The sequence below is a fragment of the Monodon monoceros genome, unplaced genomic scaffold (assembly GCF_005190385.1).
Source record: "Monodon monoceros isolate NGI ecotype Baffin Bay Population unplaced genomic scaffold, NGI_Narwhal_1 Super_Scaffold_8, whole genome shotgun sequence".
Taxonomy (NCBI): Eukaryota; Metazoa; Chordata; class Mammalia; order Artiodactyla; family Monodontidae; genus Monodon; species Monodon monoceros.
In genome coordinates this window covers 59434370-59453306 of record NW_021703785.1, presented here as the reverse complement: position 1 = coordinate 59453306, position 18937 = coordinate 59434370, and the positions used below count along the sequence as shown (strand labels likewise).

General features: G+C 44.5%; 1 protein-coding gene across 2 annotated transcripts in view; it reads right to left on the bottom strand.

Annotated features, from left to right (window-relative positions):
• WDFY2 (WD repeat and FYVE domain containing 2) overlaps positions 1–18937 on the bottom strand; it is a 171156-nt gene that overhangs the window by 25328 nt on the left and 126891 nt on the right. For both annotated transcript variants that reach the window (XM_029209766.1, XM_029209765.1), the window contains exons 5-6: positions 17157–17307; positions 10378–10490 (exon numbers count right to left, since the gene is read on the bottom strand). In XM_029209766.1, coding sequence (XP_029065599.1) covers positions 10378–10490; positions 17157–17307 — 264 coding nt within the window. The remainder of the gene's footprint in view (positions 1–10377; positions 10491–17156; positions 17308–18937) is intronic.

Sequence of the window (18937 nt, the reverse complement as noted above, 5' to 3'; positions counted from 1 at the left end):
ATCCCTGGTCAGGGAGCTAAGATCCCACATGCCCCCGGGGCCAAAAATCCAAAACATCAAACAGAAGCAATATTGTAACATATTCAATAAAGACTTTAAAAATGGTCCACATCAAAAAAAAATCTTTAAAAAAAGAATGTCCAGGTCATGAAAGCACAGAAAAACTGAAGAACTGTTCCAGGTTAAGGGAACTAAGGAGACGTTATCACCAAACGTGGGGTGTAGTCGTGGGTTGGATTCTGAACCAGAAAAAGGATATTAGTGTGATAACCGGAGAAATGTGACTAACGTCTGCGGATTAAAGAACAGCGTTGTTTCAAAATTTCCTTATTTTTGATATGTGTACTGTAATTTTCAAAGATGTTAACATGTGGGGAATAGGGGTGAAGGATGGATGGGACTCTCAGCACCTTCTTTAAATTCTGAAATTATACTACTAGCCTCATACAACGTTTCCTGCTTCCCCTCCTGTCCCTGTTGTCTGTTCTCCACCAAAGTGATCACTGAAGAACACAAAGCAGATGACGACACCCCTTGCTTCAATCACTCCTGTGGTTTCCCATCCCATGCAGAGTAAAACCCACAGTTCTCTCCAGGCCCTTGGTGATCTGGCTTCTGCCACTATAGGGGCTTCCCTCTCTCTCCTCCCCCACCTTACTAGCTCTGCTCCAGTCAGCTGGGCTTCCCAGAGTTCCTAGAACAGGCCAGGTTCATTCTTACTTCTGGGTCTCTGCATTTTGTTGCCTCTGCCTGTGACTTTCTTCCCCTAGATTATCACTGGCTTGTTCCCTCACAAATGCCACCTCCTCAGAGACCTCCCTTGACCACTCTTACCACTTTCCTCCTTACGGTATTTCTCTTCAGAACATGGCCTACTGTCCCAACAGAATATAAGTTCTAGGAGGGCCAGGGCTTTGGCTTTTTCCCACAGGATCCCCAGGATCTAGAATTCTGCCTGCCTTACAGTAGGCATTCAATAAGCAAATGATTGAACGAAGGAGGAAGTACATGAATGACTGTCCTTTGCCTGTTCTTAGGACATGAAACAGGCACATGACGTCTCTTTTCTTGGCTGACCAGTGTTGTCTCTGTGCTGGTCTTCACCTATTCCACTACTCATACCTGTTAAGTCAGGGAATGCTCATCTCAAGGAGATGGTCTTGCTTGACTAGTTAAGGATTAGGGGGACAGAAAAGAGAAAGATGACAAATATATGATTTCCCCTATTTAACATGTGTTTGTGTCCCCCCCCAATCATATTCGTATTCAATATTTGGAGGTGATTAGGTCACAGGGGCAGAGACCTCATGAATGGGATTAGTGCCCTTATGAAAGAGACCCCAGAGAGCTCCCTCACCCACTCTGCTGTGTGAGGTTATAGCAAGAAGACAGCCATCTAGAAGCCAGGAAGTGGGTTCTCACCAGACACTGAATCTGCCAGTGCTTTGATCTTGGACTTCCCAGACTCCAGACCTGTGAGAAATGTATTTCTGTTGTTTATAAGCCACCCAGTCTATGGTATTCTGTTATGGCGGCCAGAATGGACTTAGACAACATGTAAAATGGGTGGCTCAGGTTCTTTAAAACATCGTGTTAGATTTAAATAATGGTGGGCACTGGTAAAAAGAATGGTTAGAAAGGCTTATTTAACTTTAAAGACTGAATTGGATGGGCTGTTCATCCTGTCCAAACAAACATGGAAATACTTAAATAGGGTTTTCTATGTGCCAAGTGATAGACACCATTCAGCTCCTCCTAACTAATACACACCAATATCTACCAGCATTGCACCACTAGAAGCAGGCCCTCTGGCCTTTGTTGGTGACTATGGGATAAGGATGGTTTATGATGAAGAAATGGGAAGTTGATATATGGTATCAGAAGTGCAAAGGCTCTGGAATCAGATTCTAGGCTCAAGTGACAGCTCTACCTTTATTAGGTATATGACGCTGAGCAAGTTATTTAAGACTTTGAGCCTCAGAACTCTCATCCATAAAAGAGGGATGATAATAGTTTTGTTAAGATTAAATGAGTGGGGCTTCCCTGGTGGCGCAGTGGTTAAGAATTCGCCTGCCAATGCAGGAGACACGGGTTCGAGCCCTGGTCCGGGAAGATCCCACATGCCGCGGAGCAACTAAGCCCGTGCACCACAACTACCGAGCCTGCGCTCTAGAGCCTGCAAGTCACAACTACTGAAGCCCGCGTGTCTAGAGCCCGTGCTCCGCAACAAGAGAAGCCACCGCAATGAGAAGCCCATGCACTGCAATGAAGAGTGGCCCCCGCTCGCCACAACTAAAGAAAGCCCGAGTGCTGCAACGAAGAATGGCTCCCGCTCGCCACAACTAAAGAAAGCCCGAGTGCAGCAACGAAGACCAAACGCAGCCAAAAAGAGAAAAACAAATACCGTGTGCAGCCAAAAATAAAAAAAATTAAAAATAAACAAATTTACAAGATTAAATGAGTGAATATATATAAGCACATGGAACAGTGCCTAGTGCATGGGAAACACTCAATAAACGTGAGCTATGATTATAGTGCAGGAGACCTCATCCGGACCATCTCTGTGACACTGCTTTTTGTTGAGTTAGCCTAAGGCAGTGACCAGCGCGTTCCCATGCTATCTCAACCATCATAATATCAACTAAAGTTTTAGAAACAAGGTCCACCTCTAGTTTTTGCACATCACATCAGGCTGCAAGGAGCCCGAGCTGGGAAGGGGAGTTCTTGGTAACACAGAGTCAGGAAGAGTGAACAGACAACCAGGTTAAAGCAAGCCAGGGCATATTCATCAGACTCTCCCAGGGCTCAGACTGTTACACCACAGGCTTCAGGAAGAGTGGGAAAGATGGAAGGAAAAGCTGTAAGACAGGAAACAGGATGGGACTGGGGAGGCAAAATAATCACCCTGTGGTCCCATCCCAGTTCTATGTAAATGACCTAACAACGGGTCTCTATTGGAGGCTGGCTTATAAATTGTAAATCACAGCATTCATTTCAAATCAGTTCAACAAGCAGGTACTGAGCATCTTCTATACGGCAGGCACTGTGCTAAGCTCTGTGGATATATTCAAAACAAATAAGACTCAGACCCTACACCAACACAAATATACAATGCTAGTTCTGGGAACGAGAAGGACACGCACATTGTGTTCGGTGGAGCCATTCTCTCACAAGACGCGGTTGCTCCCTCTGCCTGGAGCGCCAGACCTACCTTTTATCCCCCAGGTAACCTTTTCTCCCTCTTCAAGGTGCAGCTCAGGTGCCCTCTCCTGCAGGAAGCCTTCCCCCCAACACCCCCAATCTAGGTGAGGCTCCCACCTCTGCCCACGTCTCTAAATGTCACCATCACTCACTGGATCCGACTTTGCTGGATTATAAATCTGTCCCCACTGTAGACTTTAGGCTCCACATCTTTGTATTCAAGCACAGTGCACAGAGCTGGGTGCACCAGAGGGGCTCAGTGTATGTTTACTCACCTGGCCCGTTAATTGAATGGCAAAGCAGCACGGGAGGACGATAAAGGAGAGCAATAAGCCGTCACAACAGAGGCTTTGGCAGACACAGAGGAGCCCAGAGGAATGGGGCGGGGAGTCTCTTCTTTCCACCCGACGCCTCTGGCGGCAGCGAGTCAGCCACCTCAGCGAGCCCAGCTCGCGGAGCAGTGCAGACACGATGCTCCGCCCTCTCCGTCTACACCCGGGCCAACCTCCTCGCCCTGCATGACCCATAACCAGGATGGAGAATGAGAGCCAGGGCTGCGATGGTTGTGGGTTTCCGGGGTTTATGATATTTTAATTGACAAAAATCATTTATTCCATTTCGTTGTCCTTCACTCCAGCTTTCTGCTCCAGAGCTCTCCCTCATGGTTTCATTATATGCTTCTCCCTGCCTTGGCCCTCCACAATATAACCGACAGAATAACTTTTAACATAAATGAATTCATTCTTAAAAGTCAAGGTTTTATCTATACTATTTTATACTCTCATAAATGGAATTTTTAATGGCTGCATAATATCCCAAAGCATGGATGTACCTTATTTCACTTACTGTTAGGTTGTTTAACTTTCAACTATTATACGTTTTGCTAGGATGAACATTCTTATACATAAAACTTTATTCCCATTTCTGATTTAGTTAGAAGAGTTTCCCAACCGTGGAACCAGATCAGAGTATAAACATTTTTAGAAATTTCATACATGTTACCAAATGCTCAGTGAGCTAATTTTTGGAGACTTTTACAACATATCTTGCAAAAGCTAAAGACTAGGTGGAGGGTCACAGAGTCAGGGCTGGAAACTGCTGGCTCTGTCTCTACCAGTGCGACCTGGTATCTCACCACGCACATCCCACCACGCGTGCAGGGGGAGGGTGTGCAGGCAAAATGCGGCCAGAGGAGAGGCAGCCAAGGAAGTCCTCAGACCACGGAGCCTCTTGAATAGAGAATGTAACCTTTCAGTTACTGCATTTTGCTCCAGGTTGAAGTGATGAGTGTTTCTGGAAAGGTAAATGTGCTCCGTCTCTAGGCTACACCCTCCTCCTGAGACCCACAGCGGGACATCCAGCTGACTCCTTGCCGCCTCCTCAAGGGGGCCTCTTGGTCATGTTCAGTTTAAAGCACCATGACATTCTCTCACAAACCTGCTGTTACTTCTGCCGTTCCCATTTTCAGTAAATGGCATCACCATCCACCCAAATGTTCCAGACAGAAACATGGAAGCCACTCCTGCTTCAACCAATCATCAAGCACTGCTGACTCGTCTCCTAAACAGACCCTGAACCCCTCCTCTACTCTCCACACCCGCTGCTGTTCTCCCGGTCCAGACAGGAGTCCCCTTTGCCAGGGACTCCGGCAGTAGCTTCCTTCTAAAAGGCCTCCTCACATCCAGCCTCGTCCCCACTCAATCCACCACCCGCTGCTACCACGATTTGTTACAACGGAAAGCACGTTACCACCCTGCCTCAACTCCACCACTGGCTTCCCACTGCCTGAGAACAATGTCCATCCGAAGTTCTTCACGTTGCCTGGGACGTCAATTTGTATCCCTCACCCCTGGCTCTCCACACAGGCCACTGGACTCCATTCACACTTACCCACTGCAGGCTTCAAACCTGCTTCCTACATCCGGGGTCTGGAATGTTCCCACCACCTGGGTAACTCCTCAGTCTTCTTAAGGTGTTGTTTAAACATCACTTTCTTAGAAGCCCCCCTTTAACTCTGTGGACAAGAAGCCCTCTTGTTAACTGTTCCCAAAGAAGTCCATGCGTGGCATCGGGGCTTCACAACACTTGTTACACGCATAATATTTCCAATTATTGCTTTAATTCCATGAGTGGGATTTGAACCAGGGCAAGGACTAGGCTGATTTCATTCACCGATGAGTGGCACCACTCATCACATGGAGAGCCAATGACCTGACGGACTCTAGATGAAAATCCACATCTATTAGATGTGAAAGCCTCTACTGTAAACAAAAATTAAGCTTTCAGCTTAATGATCTGAACTTACATATTTGCACTAAACTGTACCTGTCCTTGTTTTAGTTATTTTTATTATAGCTACACTGTTACTTTCAATAGTTCTCCTAACAGTCAATGAACAAGTCTGTATTTATTTTCCGTTAAGTAGTATGCTTTGGGCGGTTCACATTCAAGCCCTCCTATTTCCAATATGTTCATACTAACCAAAAAAATTTTTAGAAGAAAAAAAAAAGATTTTATTGATACTAGTAGTTTCCAGTGGCCAAAATCTGATATTTTTCCCCTTTGTTCAAATCAGCGTGTGACATTTTGGCAGAAATATATTCTAATTTCTGCAGAAATATCAAAGAACTATGATATTTGGCATTTAGCTCCAGAAATAAAACCAGCAGAGGGAGCATAAGAACATAAAATTAGTTTTCTAAATCCCTATGGATTAGTAAGTGCCATGTTTTGGCCTCTGGGTATGGCTATTAGGCAGATTCCATCACTAACTCACATTTTTATATGACCTTCTGTACTGTAACAGAGAGTGACGGGTGAATGGCTGACTCCATACACATACTGAAGACTTGTCTGCTGTTGAGTTTGGATCTGGAGTAATTAGATCCCCAAGATCACTCTTTAATGGATCTAGGTTCATCTTAAGGTCTTTGTTTGGGGGGTAAGGGAGTCAGGAGGTTAAAACTAACTCTCCATTCACAGCCCCTTTCTCCAGAATTGTGTCCGGCTGAGTTTGGGACCTCCCGGGGCCCAGATGGACTTACTGCATAGGAAGAGCTCAACAATGTTTGCATCATCGTGGAATCTCTCAGATGCCCTTGTTTTAGCTTTAAATGAATGACCTGTGCTGTAGCCAGACTGGAGATGGGTAGATACTACTGTCTAGGAATAATAACAAATTAGATAGGTGACCTGCTACATTTATTTGCCTTCGTGTTAGATAACAACCTTTCCGGGCTACGTCCTGTCTTCCTCAAAGTATTTCATGATGAAATCATGTGAAAATATTTTACATTCTTTCAGAAAGATAAGATACAATATCGGGTAGTATTTTATATTGGAACGAATCCGGAAGACATGAAATCCTTGGGCCACCTTTTCACCTCACAGCAGTAAGAAGCAGCTACTTGTCCCTTTCCTGACCCAGAGGCAGCAGTACAGAACTTGGGGAATTCCTGTCGGTGCTCTGGGCAACGCCTGACTTCTAAGGAGCCAGAAGGTCAAGCTGAAAGCCACCTCTGCCTCAGCCAAATCTGGGAACTCTCCGGCCTATCACGGCCTCTAAAATTTTACCGCACGTCTATCCACTCCCCGCTCTCCCATCACCATATCCACGCTGCGAGGGACAGTTTCCTACTAGCTCTCCCATCACACTCTCTACTCTACTACCAGAGCAATCTTTTAAATCCGATCAGGTTAACTTTTTGCTTAAAACTCTTTCACCGTTTTCCCCTGATGTCAGGATAATGCTCTCAGTGATCTGAACTGACTCTCACTTCCTTTCTGGCTGACACCCACCACCCACATACTCAGTGTTCCGGCCAAAAAGAGTAACTAGGCGCTCCCAAGAGAGCCACGCTTTTTGCAAATCCCCAGGCCTTGGATTACGCTGGTTTGTTCTGCCTGCCCTGCTCTCCCTACTTCTCTTTCATGAACTCAACACTTACTCCTCCGCCACAATCTTAGGTCAAAGTCATATCTTCCCCCCCACCCCCCGGGGGGAGACCTTCCCTGACCAACTCCCACGCCCATCCCCGCAACGCGACCGTTCCGTGTTCTTGGACATGCTTGGTGCTGCTCCCGTGCCCCAGACGCTCCTCCACACACCCCGGCCCTCAGGCACTATAATTACTGTTTAGCTTCTGTCTCGCTCACTGGGCTGTGAGGAATTCGAGAACAATGACTATGCCTTTTCTTTTTTTTTTTTTTTTTTTTTTAAGCAGAGGTCTTCTTAGAAGCCCATATGATTTTAAATTTATTTATTTATTTATTTATGGCTGTGTTGGGTCTTCGTTTCTGTGCGAGGGCTTTCTCTAGTGTGGCAAGCGGGGGCCCCTCTTCATCGCGGTGCACGGGCCTCTCACTGTCGTGGCCTCTCTTGTTGCGGAGCACAGGCTCCAGACGCGCAGGCTCAGTAGTTGTGGCTCACAGGGAAGCCCTATGCCTTTTGTTTCTGACTGGGAGTAGTGGCCGAGGTCAACCAGGGAGAGCCCAGGAGGTGAAGAGACAAGGGTCCCAGGCAGAACCCACCAAGACGACCCCAAAGGAGAGGAGAAAGAGCAGTCAGAGACTTCAATGTGGGAGGAAATGTGTTATAGAAGCCAATCGAGGGCAGTCACAGCAGGAAGGAATGGCCACAATGTAAAACGCTACCATGAGGTTAAACAGGACAGAGTTTAAAACATGTCTGGGCTTCCCTGGTGGCGCAGTGCTTGAGAGTCCGCCTGCCGATGCAGGGGACACGGGTTCGTGCCGCGGAGCGGCTGAGCCCGTGACCCATGGCCACTGAGCCTGCGCATCCGGAGCCTGTGCTCTGCAACGGGAGAGGCCACAACAGTGAGAGGCCCGCGTACCGCAAAAAAACAACCACCAAAAACACATGTCCACTGGATTTAGCTACCAGCAGGCCACTGGCCACCTCGGGGAGAGCAGTGTGAGAGGAGTGATAGAGACGAGCCAAACTGCAGGTGGCGGGAAAGCCAACGGGAGGGAAGAATGCGAAACGGCTGGGAAAATGATAACTTTTTTAAGACGCGTTGCTAACTGCGACAACGTGAAGGTATTACTCTAGGTGAAATAACCCGGTCACAGAACAGCAAATACTGCACAATTCCCCTCATATGCAGTGCACAGAGACAGAAAGCAGAATGGTGGTTGCCAGGGGCTGGGGGGAGGGGGTTACATGGGCACAGAGTTTCTGTTCTGCAAGATGAAGAATGTTCTGGAGATGGATGGTGGTGATCAGTGCACAACAATGTGAATGTACTTAATGCCACTGAATTGAACACAAAAATGGACAAAAGCATCAATTTTAGGTTGTGTACATTTTACTGCAATTGAAAAACAAAGGAAAAAAGTGGCACTGCTGTGAAGAAAATAAGATGGGATCAGAGGGGTTTTGTTTGTTTTTAACAGAGGCAAGGAACTCAGTATGTTAGAAACTTGAGAAGAGTTGGTCCAAAGCGAGACCGAAAAATTAACTTTCCATGTGGAGACCCCCAGGAGGATGAGTCTGGGGCCAAGGACAGCACGAGGCGGGAGGGCAAGCGATGAGGAGAAAGCGAAGGAAAAGCTTGCTTGTTGGGGAGGGAAGATGGGGTGGCCAAGAAATAAACATTTTTAAAAAGCTTGTATTTGATAACCTCTGTTTTTCTTTGAAGGAGGCCTAGGGAGAGCGGGGAAGGTCTGAAAAAGCTGCTGAGGGACTGAGAGAAGGAGCATACTGTGTACGAAGGACTTAGAGCCGGGTTACGTGAGGGGCTGTGAGGCAACTCCTGAGCCTGGACTGGAATGACGACTCTGCACTGGGGACGATGAGCTGAGGCTCGTGCTGTGACCCCAAACCCGAGTGCAGACTCCGCGGCTGAGTGTGCAGGAGAGACGTGGATACTCTGAACCACAGGTGAAATTTACCGACAAGGAGGAACAAGGGGGCCTGAACTAAGAATGCAGGGAAACGTGTGGCTGAAGCGATGGAGAGGAAGGGAAGATGGGGCAGAGATGCTGGGCAGTGAGGGATCAAGGGAAGGACTCCTCAACAAGGGCAAGAACAAGTGCAGGTGGAGTTAAGGGCTTAGGGAAGCCAAGGATTAGGAGACTGAACTCAGCAGTGAAACAGTCCTGACCTGAGATAGTTTCAGGTCCCCACCAGGCCAGGCTTGGTCAGAGTGTAGGTGGCTAAAAAGAGAAATCCAATCAGGAAAGACCTGGGTTCTATCCACAGGGGAGATTTCCATGTGCTCTTCCTGCCTCAGGTGTAGATAATTAAGATGATCTTTTATGAATCTTTCCCCTGGATTCAATTTTCTCTTTATTGCATTGCTCTTTTTCCCTTTAGGAACTCCCTTATGAGCTAGATACTATCCCATTTTACATCCTCATTCACCTACTTTTGTTCTTATATGACGTCTAAACTCAAATATTAACCTTGTTCTATACTGAATCATGGGCTGGTAAACTGCAGAAGACACAAAAGCCCATTAAGAACCAGGAAAACAGGCAGTTATTCATTCTCCAGGGTCAACATCACATGTTAAAAATACTAGTAAAAAATTAGTCATCATCATTTACTCAAGTCTTTCAAAGGTTAAGTGTGGATACAGTCTGTCACCTTGCTTAAATGACCTTGAGCAGACCAGTAACATAAAGGGGGCCTTGAAAAGAGCCCCAGAGGAAGGAAAATTAAAGAGGAACTTGTACCTTTTTATGTAGGCTAGCTACCCATGACAAATCTATTTTTCATTTCATTTGTCTTGGAAGTAGGAGTCTGTCTTGCATACCATTTTCTCGCTCCAAGGATGGCAAGGACAGACCGAGGCAGCTGTCCTTCTGTCCAACTGTTTGTGCAGTTGCCACACAGCCTCAAACAATGTCTAATTAACATATGCAAACAAGGGCTTTCTCCAGCGTAGCATGACAAAGAACCACATCACCACCATTTTTGAAATAGACTGTTTGCTCTTTTGTTTGACTGATGGAGAAAATTTCTGACAATGTATCTTACTGAACCATTCTTACTGAACCATTCTGAAATCACTCACACGCATCACGTGTATCTTTGCACAAGCCCAGATTGTACCTCGTCACTTGCACACCACATCTTGTGAACATCAGAACATGCAGCAGGCGATAGGTCACTGTGAGAGCAGCACATGGAGGGTCTGCTTTCAATCCCACCTGTATGTCCTCTGAATGTCGTGACCAGGGTGCAGTTTTCTTGCTCCAGTTTGAGGATGGTTACTTGGCCTGAGTGGTCACCAATGAACACATGCCGGGTTTCAACATCAAATCTATCATGTAAGCATTAAGGATCGTTTCTCAAAAGTGAGTGGATGGTTTACCCCCCTCTCTCCACACACACACCGCGCAAATCTCACGGGAGGAGAACTTGAATATAATGCTGAAAGACACAAAAAGTGGACATAACAAGATGAAAGACATTACTTACTGGACGGTAAGACTCAACATGATAAACATGTCAATTTTCACAACATGAATTTATGAATTTAATATAATCCCCATAAAAGTATCAACATGTGGGTTTTTTTCCTACAGTTAGGTATGTTCATTCTAAAGTTCACATAGAAAAATCAATAAGCAAGAAGAGCCAGGAATATTCTGAAAATAAGAGTAATATGGTACTGTGATGGGGGAGGTTAGCCCTACCAGATATTAAAACATGTTATAAAGTCTCTTTAATTCAAAGTGTGGTGCTTAGACAAACAGACCAATGGAACAGAAAAGAAAGTCTAGAAATAGGCCCCAAAGCATGCAGAAATTTAGTACATATCCGATAAAGGTGGCTTTTCAAATGAATAAGGAAAAGAAGGGCAAAAAGAAAAGTTGGCACAAACTGAACCAGTCATTTGGGAAAATAAAACAGGATTTGTACTTCACTTTATACCAGGAAGAACTCCAATGTAAAAAATGAAAAATAGAAGTTCTAGATGGGAGAGTTCCTTTATAACCTTGGAGTGGAAAAAGCTATGACTCAAATACACAAACAACAAACAAATGCCATAAGCAAAGCACAAGACAAATTGGAAAAAATATTTGCAACTGATGTCACAAAAGGCCCGAATACTAATATAAAAAGAGCAATCCAGAAGATTACGAACCTAATAAAAAACAGGCAAGATACATGAATGGATGGTTCAAGAAATGACAATGGTGCTTTGCAAAAAAAAAAAAAATTAACCTAGCAGGCTATCCTTTGAAAGGCTGCTGTTACAAGATTGGCGTGGCATCTGGGAACTTGGATTTCAGGAGGGTTCCCACCGTTAACAGACAAAAGTGGCTGACTGTGCCTTAACTGTACAAACAATATGGTTTATGCTAAACACCTGCTTTCCTTCTGCCAGTCTGGTTTTTTTTTTTTTCTTTTGGTCACTCCACGCGGCATGTGGGATCTTAGTTCCCTGATCAGGGATCGAAACCTTGCCCCCTGCAGTGGAAGCACAGTCTTAAGCACTGGACACCAGGGAAGTCCTCCTTATGGGAGTCTGGAATTTTGGTACATGCAGGAAGAGGGTGCCTGTGTGACCAGTCAGTCTCCAGTAACTACCCAAGGCCCTGAGTCTCTAGTGAGCTTCCCTGGTTGGTAATGCCTAGCAATCGTACTTGTAGAGATCTACCCCAGAGGCACAATGGCCAAAATGTGAATTGACACATGCCTGAAGCTATTCACTCCGTATTACAGTAAGAGCTAAAGTTTGAAAACAACCCAAAAGTCCATCAAAAGAGGACTTATTAACTATGATACATCCATGCAAAAGAATACTACACAGCTGGGAAATTTGACATGGAGTAATTTCCAGGATATATTATTTTATATATATATATATTTTTTAAATAGAGACTTAGATGTTACAGCCTTAATAGCCTTCTGTTAACTTTATATTTATTATTATTTAAAAAAAATTTTGGCTGCACCCCACGACATGTGTGATCTTAGATCCCTGACCAGGGATCGAACCTGCACCCCTGCACTGGAAGCACGGAGTCCTAACCCCTGGACCACCAGGGAAGTCCCTCCAGGATATATTATTAAGTGTGTGTGTGGGAAAGCCAAGGTTTATGCAAGTTTATATGCTACACTACCTTCGTGTAAGAAAGAGGGAAACATAAATATAAGTGTGTGTGTGTGCTTATATTTACAAAAGGAAGCACTTTGATAAATCAAGATTGATCAAAAATGGCTGCCAATGTTAAAGTGAGAAACAAGCTGACGGGAAACGGGTGGTAGTGAGACTTCTCTCTCATTACATTGTTTCCATTATGGAATCTTGTAATTATGTACATGTGAAAAATACTTATACATTTTTTTAAATCCCCTAAATCGACAACAAAGTGAAGTGAATAAACCTACTGTCAACTTGCTGATATAACCACAGAGTTAAAAGAATTATTTCAAGTGACTTTAAAACACAGCATTTTGACTCTACATTCTTGGTAGAATATATTCTCAGGACAAAGAAAGCTGCAAAAAAAAAATCTAAAATCTTATTCAGTAGTCTTGCTATTATAATATTGCTATTACTATTTCAAACAACTTAAATATACCATGGGATAAAGCAAATAAAGAATTATGCTGATGTTTAGGAACAAAGGTTTTTAGTCCAAAAGAATCAAGTACAGAAATGACGTAAAGGGGCTTCCCTGGTGGCGCAGCGGTTGAGAGTCCGCCTGCCGATGCAGGGCACACGGGTTCGTGCCCTGGTCCGGGAAGATCCTAGATGCCGCAGAGCGGCTGGGCCCGTGAGCCATGGCCGCTGAGCCTGCGCATCCGGAGCCTGTGCTCCGCAACGGGAGAGGCCACAGCAGTGAGAGGCCCGCGTACCGCAAAAAAAAAAAAAAAAAAAAAGAAGTATGCTATAATGTTAAATTTGAATTAGAAATATTATGTGAACTAATCATTTATTTTCTTTTTTTAAATACACATACATATATTTGCTAGCTATCTCTGAATACCATTCCTAAGAGAAATGGCCAATTCCAGGACTGGGACAGGAAGGTACCAGATGAGCTTAAGACATGTCGTGTCAAAAGGCAAAGATGCTATCAAAGGCTAGTGGGGCTGTATCAAAAAGACATAGCAGCCAACATGATGTGGCTCTTACTGGCCAAAGATGGGACAATATGAGCATCAAAAAAAGGGGGGGTGCAATTTACTGAAATATACTGAATATATTATTAAAAAACAAAACCCTAAGAGTTTATAATAATGCTCAAAGCCAGAGTGATTGGCATTTAGTATGATATGAGGAAATATGGAAATCAGGATAATCTTAATAGCTTTTCAGTACTCTTTCCACAAATAGGAATAGATAGAAGAACGCTTGGTGGAAAGGCATTTGACTATATAGGGTGACATCTTGGAAATATCTCCAACAGGAATAAATTCTTAAAATGAAGAGTACCTGAATTAGTTTTGTGGAAGCATGAAAAATGTGACCAAAACTTGGTCAAGTGACAGACTGAAAGGTGTGGCTAGGTAAAGTATTCACAAAAATAAAGACCAGCAATTGAAGTGGGGAAAGGAAAACAGTTCTATTTCCTACATCAGCCTGCCATGGGACCTTTGGGAAATACCTCCGTTCTGCTATATCTAGTTGTGCAGAGGGCTAGTGCAAAGATTTTAATACCCTAGTTCTAATCCTGGTTCTGCCAGTTAACAGTCATGCGACCTTGAAAAGGTTTCTTATTCTTAATCTTTTTGAGCCTCTCTGAGGCTTTTCTACACGTGAAAATTGAGAATTAGGTCTTTATGTTTTGATAGTGAACAAAGTAACATTATGTAGAAGTACTATGTAAACTCTCAGGGACCGCAAAGGTAAGATATTTTCTTCTTTTTCCTCACCTTCACTTTCTTCTTATTGTTGTTGTTGTTAACATGACAGTTCACTTAATATTCACTTAAATAGTTAAGTGAATATTAGTTCACTTAAAGCAACAAAGATTTTGAGGTGATTCCGAAATTGATAATTCAACTTGTGAACTAGTCAGTCTCTGTCATCCTTTATTTCTCTACTTGAATTTTGGTTACTTTCATTGTTTATTTACTTCTCTGCTAAGAGGCCTGAAATAAGAGGAAAAAGGGTGATGTCAATCTGACTTATTCTATCACTTGTTGGCTTGACTATTTGAGGTGCAGATGGGAGAGAATCAATCCGTCTGTAGAAAATTCTTATGTACACCACCAGTGCCCACTATGAAGAGAAATAGGGGTCATAATATTATTCTGAACATTTTATGTTATTTTAACAGATCTTCTTCCTTTCCTTACCACTAAAAAACTGAAAAACCAAAAAGACCAAAAACCGGTAAGTACAGAAGGTGGCAGAATGAAGAGGAGGGGTGAGGTGATGGAGGAGGGTTCCCATGAAAAAAGCATGTTTAAAAACTGAATTTTAACGTGAACCCCAACACTGTATGGGTTGCCCGTTAACAATCTATGCATCAGGCAGCTCCCAGAAAAAACCCTGCAGCCTTGGGAAAGTTGCGTGGGTCTCGGCTGCAAAAGCAGTGCTGTTATGCATGAGCATGCGGCACTGGGAAAATACCAGGCAGACAGATGCTCCCGGGTGCAAGGGCTGGCACTGTGGTTCCAGAATTGGAGCTAAGGAGGCAGAGCTGGTAGAGGTGAGGGAGTCTTCTGGAAGGGCCTCTCTGTCTGCAGTATTGCAGCTGCCTTCCACCTTAATAGCAAGGTTGGACTGGAGGGTCATTTGCACTGGGGAAGGAAGCCTGAGGCTTTCACTGCACACACAAGTTTCTGATAGCCAATCACATGTTTGTTTTCTGCTTGGTAAACCACATGGCAAAGAAGAGTCGAAAAATGAAGATGACTTTTGGAGACGCCGGAAGAGAGGAGTCAAAGACTATAAGAGTCAGGACAAGTTTAATTCTGTGTACTTGTGGGGTTTTTTGTTTTTTGTTTTCATTTTCAGATCGTTTAAAAAGTAAACTTCTTAAGGGCAAGATCTGTATTTTTTTCTATACTCCTTAGTTTGGTTAGGTGATACAGAAGATACCTCACTAGGCGTGGCTAGTGATATAGAAGCCAGCATGTTAAGAACAAATTATATTGATGCCATTAGTTCTGTTCTCAGAGGGATAATGCAGTATAATGGGAAAAACCAGCAGTCCAAGGCAGAAGACCTGGGTTCTGGTGGTGATTTTCCTACATACCAGCTGGGTGGCTGCAGATAAGGCATGTGATCCTCTCTGGGCTTCAGCTGGCTCACCTGTAAATGAGAAATTGGATGGATGATCTCTAAGGGAGATCCAATACTAACACTACAAGAAATCATTAATCCATTGGCAGGAGAGTTCATGTATTTCAATTCAAGCATTATGCTTGTCTGAACTGGCTTTTAGAAAGTAAACTTTGGAGTTTCTTTCTTTAAGCACCCTCTCAAAGATAAGTTGATCTTTTTTTTTTTTTTTGCGGTACGCGGGCCTCTCACTGTTGTGGCCTTTCGCGTTGCAGAGCACAGGCTCCGGACGCGCAGGCTCAGCGGCCATGGCTCACAGACCCAGCCGCTCTGCGGCATGCGGGATCTTCCCGGACTGGGGCACGAACCCGTGTCCCCTGCGTCGGCAGGCGGACTCTCAACCACTGTGCCACCAGGGAAGCCCGATAAGTGATCTTGATTTCCATTCCTTGTCGCCCTTGCTTCTGGTCTTCTTGGTAACATGCCACTTTTACAGCCTTCCATATGGCCATTCTCAGTTTCTTCATCTTGCCCTTCCAGTTGGAAAATAAGAGTGACATTAGCCTAAACACACACACACACACACACAACTACTGTCACATGTCTGCAAGGAAACAGCAAGGTGCAATACTTTGTCAGGTGGTTGCAAATCACTGAACAGGCATATAAATACTAGATGAAAATCTGAAAGCAAGTCTTACTGTTTCATCCTGTTTTTGCAGACAAGTGATCTGTTTATAACTATTTCCTCATCTGTCAGAAGGTGGAGAGATTCTACGCTTTTTAAAGAAGAAACTCAGGGTCCTTTACTCCTCAGAGTGGTAGCATCACCAGTGCAGGCTTCTCACTTGTCAGGCCTGTGTTCACTGGAGCCCAGGGGGCTGGATGTGAGGATTACCCAGCATTGGCAGGTGTTCACACTGAGCACATGGACCCTGGAGACTTGAGAGATAAGAGTTAATATCGTTCTACATATCCTGGAAAAGTCTGGTACCTGGAACAAAGACTGCGTAGCATTACTGTGTAGATACCAGTCAGCCTGCTCTGGTCCCGGCATGGTGGCCTCTCAATAAATATTCTTAAAATGAATAGGAATCCTGTGGTTCTTCTGCCAGGCACCAAAATGGGAATGTTTCCAACCTTAATACCTATGCGTAAATTATTTCTGTTCAAAAATAAAAGACTGTATTTCAGTGACAGTTTTATCTCCACGTTCCATAATTCTTTCTGACAGCTGAGGCTCACAAATCTGGGCTGTGTACTGTCTAGATGTCAGACTTTGTATCACAGCAGACCCACAACCTGCTCGGCAGTAACTTATTTCAGGTGAAATTACTTTACTCCACCTACATGAGGACCCTTGATGATTTATGTGTTAGGAAAGTTTATAAGCACTTTTTTTTTTTCTTGCGGTATGCGGGCCTCTCACTGCCGTGGCCTCTCCTGTTGCAGAGCACAGGCTCCGGACGCTCAGGCTCAGCGGCCATGGCTCACGGGCCTAGCTGTTCCGCGGCATGTGGGATCCTCCCGGACCAGGGCACGAACCCGTGTCCCCTGCATCGGCAGGCGAACTCCCAACCACTGCACCACCAGGGAAGTCCAGTTTATAAGCATCTTAATCAGTAGGGCAACTAGCAAATAAAACAAGAAACTTTCAAGCTGCACATACCCAAAATGTTCATGAAAGAAAGAAGTCAACAGCTAAGTTCCCACCAAGGGATTTTGTCCAGCAAAGGATACTGCAGGCCTGAGGCCACAGCACTGGTGCGATAACCTCCCAGGCGTTGCCCACTCTCAGAGCAGTGCCAGGCAAATTGCTTGTCCTGTCCCGTGCTCAGCACCCACTCCAGCTCCAGGACAAACAGGATCATCGTCACTCTGCTCTGATGCGCTAAAAGCCAAGAGACAAGAAAACAACCGATAAAGCATCCTAAAAGAGGCTGGTAAAGCATGGTCCACAGAGGTGCATCATTCTCTCCTCCCCACCCCAGAGTAAGCTGAATAGTATATAATCATTACAAACAAGGGCTAGAACAGTGGTTCTCATTAGGGGGACAGGCATGCCCCTGGAGAAGACCACATCCGCGTTTCCATAAGAAAATTTTCCCCAACCACTTCCGTGGCGGTCCAGTGGTTAAGATTCCATGCTTCCAACGCAGGGGATGTGGGTTCGATCCCTGGTTGGGGAATTAAGATCCCACATGCCACGTGGCGTGGCCAAAAAAATAATTAATTATTTTTTTTAAAAAAGAAAGAAAATTTTCCTAACACCCAAAGGGCCTGGACCACCTCTCTCAGACATGTTAGAACTGCTGGACTAGAGAAAGGCAGGTCAGTGTGACTACAAAACACATTAGGAACAACGTTCTGCTAATAAACTCACTGGTGTCTGTTTATTTAAGCTTTAAAAAAAGCAAAGAGCATTACTGTTCTGCTTTTGATGAAGGCTTGCTTTTAAATCCACAACAAAGTTCTAGATGAATTTTCTGTGAGAAATCAAATGTTTGGGGCTTGGAGAGGAGGGCAGAATTATTCCCAAGTGCCATATAAAAAAGAATGAAATATCCCTTACGTCAAAGCATACATAATGAGATAATGAGAGCAAATTTCCCAGGGTTGCTTATATACAAGGACAACACCATCACGGAAGTACTGCATCACACAATTTCAGAGTTAGAAGAACTATTCATGTCATCTGCTCCATCTCCCTATTTTACACGTGGGCAAACCGAGGCATGATCGAGTTGAGTAGTTTGGCCAATCTCATGGCTTCTCAATTACCAAATAAAATCAGTAAAATATTCGCTTTCTTCCTCTTACACAATTCCAGGGGGAGAGGTATAGGGGGTCCACGGCCACTGAACAGAGCTGACTGGAATAAACAAAGATTGATATCCCAGAACTTGGACCCACTGGGCTCTGTGCCCAGGAGCTGGCAGCCTGGTGGGTGAGAGGAGACTCATCCTGTGTGTGACGAGGTGACAGAGAAGCCACCAGCTTCCCATTTGGATCATGAAAATAGGACTGGACATGGATGGATCAATGCAGCTCTATCAGCAATAACAGCATCACTGCCAATCTCTGAGTGTCTAACAAGTGCCAGGTACTTAAAGATATTGTCTCACTTAGTCATTGTAATGACTCTGCAAAGCTGGGTGTTTTCCTCCTTTTACAGACACAACCCAGCCTTGCCAAGATGGCGCTTCTAGACTGGCTAACAAACAATACAGTCCGAACCATAGTGAATACCTCCGGGACAGACATTTCACCAAATGCCTGATGTTTTAAAATCCGATATTTGGCGCTTGGAGAATCTAAAGGGATTGAGAAGGGGTATAGAAACAATAATACTGTTAACAATAATATCTGCCTTTCAGAGACTCGGCCACCATCAAGATCAAAACATTGTCTTAAACTAAAAGATGGGACTTCCTGGAGAAACTTCTGAAGATCTTGTCATGTCTGTGTCATCAAATGCCCAATTTAAGTTCCACCAATGGTGGAATAAAAGTGAACTCTCT